Consider the following 3,333-nt stretch of genomic DNA (forward strand, 5'->3'; position numbering starts at 1 on the left):
GAGAAAAGTGTTGGATTGCGAAGAAGTGAGATGTAATATGAAAGCTGTCGTAATTGATGAAGCACATCTCATTGTAGAGTGGCAAGTATTTATTAATTAGTATCTGTGTTTAGTTATTTCCATTGACAACAGTAATAATATATAAGGTTCTGTAAGTGAAGCAATTTTGTATTAACAAAATGTTGTTATGACTTATATTTATAATACTACATGCGTGCTGTAAATGAATTTTCTACTTTTGTCTTTTCCCACCTTCAAGCACATTTAAAAAAGTAGAGTGCTGTAACTATAGACAATATGCTTTGAGGACATAGAATAGCTTATTAAAACACTCCATTTTGAAACTGACACCATGACTAGTTGTATGTTTTTATTGTTAAAGTATTAATAGTATGTTCCTTTTTTAAGGTTACACTGTATTTCATCATCTTTTTTTCATGGATTCACTCAGACCATCCCAATCCTTAAAAACTTTTATTGGTAACTTTCAACTAAAAATTTAGCCTGCAAATTATTGTCTGACCTAGTAGAATACAATACCATATGTAGGAAATCTTGTTTGGCAGTACTTTTGCATGGCTACCCTTGCATTAGTTTACAACTGTTTGGGGTTAACATTCACAAAATTCATTATGATTTTAATGCAGTGCCACTGACTCCCACATTATAAAAATGTTATGCTCACAATCTGAATGTGATTCATATTGCATGCATTGTATTTACAGGAAGAGTTTTAGGCCTGCATATTCCCAACTAGGTATGCTAGGTGCAATATTTCGAAACGTTCCTGTAGTCGCACTAACTGCAACTGCAACAGAGAAAACACGGCGTCTAATATCAAGTTCTCTTGGAATGATGGAACCATCTTTGTAAGTACTCTAGCAGCCAACACTGTGATATTACTTCTGAACTTCTTTTCTTCCCCCTGACTAAGTAAGTACTCCGTCAGAGGCAGTTCTTTCAAATCAACCAGTGGTTTCTGATCATCAAGATGTGTGGATGGCACCTGGTCAAAGGTGATGTACTGGTTAATCCAATGCACATCTGTGTTACGGTGATTCGTGAGAACCTGATTTGCAAGGATCTTGAAGTCAAGGTTGTCAAAGTTGACATAAAATTCAAGACCCTCTTGAACTAGCTTTTGGACTTTTGATACCAAACCACTGCCAATTCGATCCATTGCTCTTACCCATGTCTTCTGAGATTGGGTGACTCCAATAGCATTCAAGCAAGTGAATATCTGAAAACAAAACTTTAAATTAATTTAAACATACAGGAGTCAATAAACATGAAACTGTCCATTGAAAGAATTTTACTTGAGCTTGCATACTCAAGATATGGAGTAATTAAAATAGGAACATCCACTTATTTGACAAAATTCAGTTACCTATATCCCTAACCCTTTTTGCAAGTGTTAAATGTAGGTAAGAACTTTGTAGAATTTTTGTTTTTCTGACTGCCATTATACAGCAATGTATAAAAAAACCTACAGCAATGTATTGATGTTGTAAGGTCACAAACGGTATTGATTTCTACTCACAACTGGAACATTAGAGCCACCTCTATACAATATCTATGTAATCTGTATACATAACTAACATATGTTCATGTAAAAATCTCTTGAATGCCAGTGGTTTACAAATAATAATAAAAATAATAATAGCAAAGCAATATTGAACATGTCAATCATCATCGATCCTTATCGCGCCATTGGACGCATAAGGCCTCTACAGTCTCTCTCCAGCGGGAGCGGTCTTGTGCCGCCTTCCGGATCCCATTCCAGGTCAGGTGCAGGGACTTAAGTTCTTTCTCGGCCGACCTTCGCCAGGTTGTTCTAGGCCTTCCCCGTGCTCGCTTTCCCTCTGGTGTCCAGAATAAACCTTCTTTAGCCACATCGCCGGAGTCCATCGTCCTTACGTTCCAACAACCAATTCTGGTAATGGCCTTAGGCCCCAGAAGAGAGGGTTTCGGCTCACAAACTCCCTGGAGGTTTTGGTCAGCAAGCGTCATGCTACCATCCATGGAATGGTCCTCCCTCTGGCGACCCACCATTTCCCACTGTAAAGTTTCTGTTTCGGTTTCTGTAGTCACATGTTGAGTCTGAGGGGGTGACTAGCCCCCTGCAGACTTGCCATAGCCCCTATTTGCCAGCTTGTTCAGGGTTCCTGTCAGGCCTTCACAGCTACCGTAGCGGCCCCGGGACCTAAGTCCCACTGTACTTCACCCTGACAGGCAGTCCCCTACTCCACCGTTGCCCACCTCCCACGAACGAGGACGTTAGGGGTTGGTCTTTGGGAGGCGAACATGTCAATACATTTCAATAAAATACAAAAAAGGGGAATATAGTTAAGGTTTTACCGTGTAGTTGGTTATTCCATTGAAATAACTACCATTTTTTCGAATCAAATAAATAACAAATAAAAAATTCGCGCATTTTTTTCTTTTCTGATGAATGAAAAAAAATAGGCTGTTTCCTCGGGGGTCCGCATACACCGGCCGCTAAACTCATCTTCGCCTTGGATATCCTCCCATTTTTTTTTTCAAATTCGGAAGAAAACCTCTATTTTTTAAAAATACCTGTAAGCTACTGGTAAATTTTGCTAGCAAAGTTAATTAAACTGAAACGAGTGTACTCACCCTGCGACTACATCCACCGGACATAAGCAAAATTGATAGCAACTTCTGAAGCATACCCAGCTTGGAATTTCTCTGATACATCAAAACTGGGTAACCAAAGCACACTGGAGGCACTTGTGACTCTGACGGTTGTTTGCTAATTGTAGCAAGAACATCCAAGACCGGTCTCTCATCTCAACCATTACTTTTTCCCATGAAAAATGGTTCAATGCCTCGACGCACGAATCTTGGGTTACATTCAAAACGGAAGGTGTTGCTTTCTTTGTCAAGCACAATTTAGGCGAGTCTTCTACTTGTTGCGAGGCACACATTCTTTTCACACCAGTTGCTTTAATCGACAATTCCTGTTTAGAAAGTGACGCCAAAGACAGCGAACGAAGTTCTATGACTGTCTTAACCTTTCGAAAGCACGGCTGGCACAGTTTATTCGGAAAGCCATCATCAGACTTGACTTCTTTTCCAGTTAAAAACTCGAGCACCTTTAGCAATTCTGGCTCTTTGTTACTTTTCTCGCCAAAAATATTAACTGGATGGTTTCTAAGTAAAACCGTTTTATTACAACAGCGACAAGTGTTGTCAAAGTTGGACGCTGTTTGTTTGGCAGGATCGTCTTCCAAATCCTCTATGTCTTCATCTGTTCATATTTTCACGCCATCAGCCTTTCGAACATTTTGACTTCCGTGTAAAATTTCTTTG

The 3,333-nt window shown here is 39.5% G+C and overlaps 1 protein-coding gene across 2 annotated transcripts; it reads right to left on the bottom strand.

Annotated features, from left to right (window-relative positions):
- Positions 1-253: 253 nt before the first annotated feature.
- Positions 254-2,294, bottom strand: LOC144635179 (uncharacterized). 2 transcript variants are annotated; one of them, XM_078494267.1, is made up of 2 exons: positions 2,060-2,294; positions 254-1,727 (listed from the first exon to the last, which is right to left on the bottom strand). In XM_078494267.1, exon 2 carries the CDS (start codon positions 1,178-1,180, stop codon positions 734-736), a length of 447 nt encoding a protein of 148 aa, XP_078350393.1. In that variant the 5' UTR covers positions 1,181-1,727; positions 2,060-2,294; the 3' UTR covers positions 254-733. The 2 variants fall into 2 exon arrangements, with proteins under 2 accessions (XP_078350393.1, XP_078350386.1); XM_078494260.1 differs by having other exon boundaries at positions 254-1,736.
- Between the last annotated feature and the right edge of the window lie 1,039 nt (positions 2,295-3,333).

This window comes from Oculina patagonica, chromosome 1 (assembly GCF_052425735.1).
Source record: "Oculina patagonica isolate OP01 chromosome 1, crgOcupat, whole genome shotgun sequence".
Classification (NCBI taxonomy): Eukaryota; Metazoa; Cnidaria; class Anthozoa; order Scleractinia; family Oculinidae; genus Oculina; species Oculina patagonica.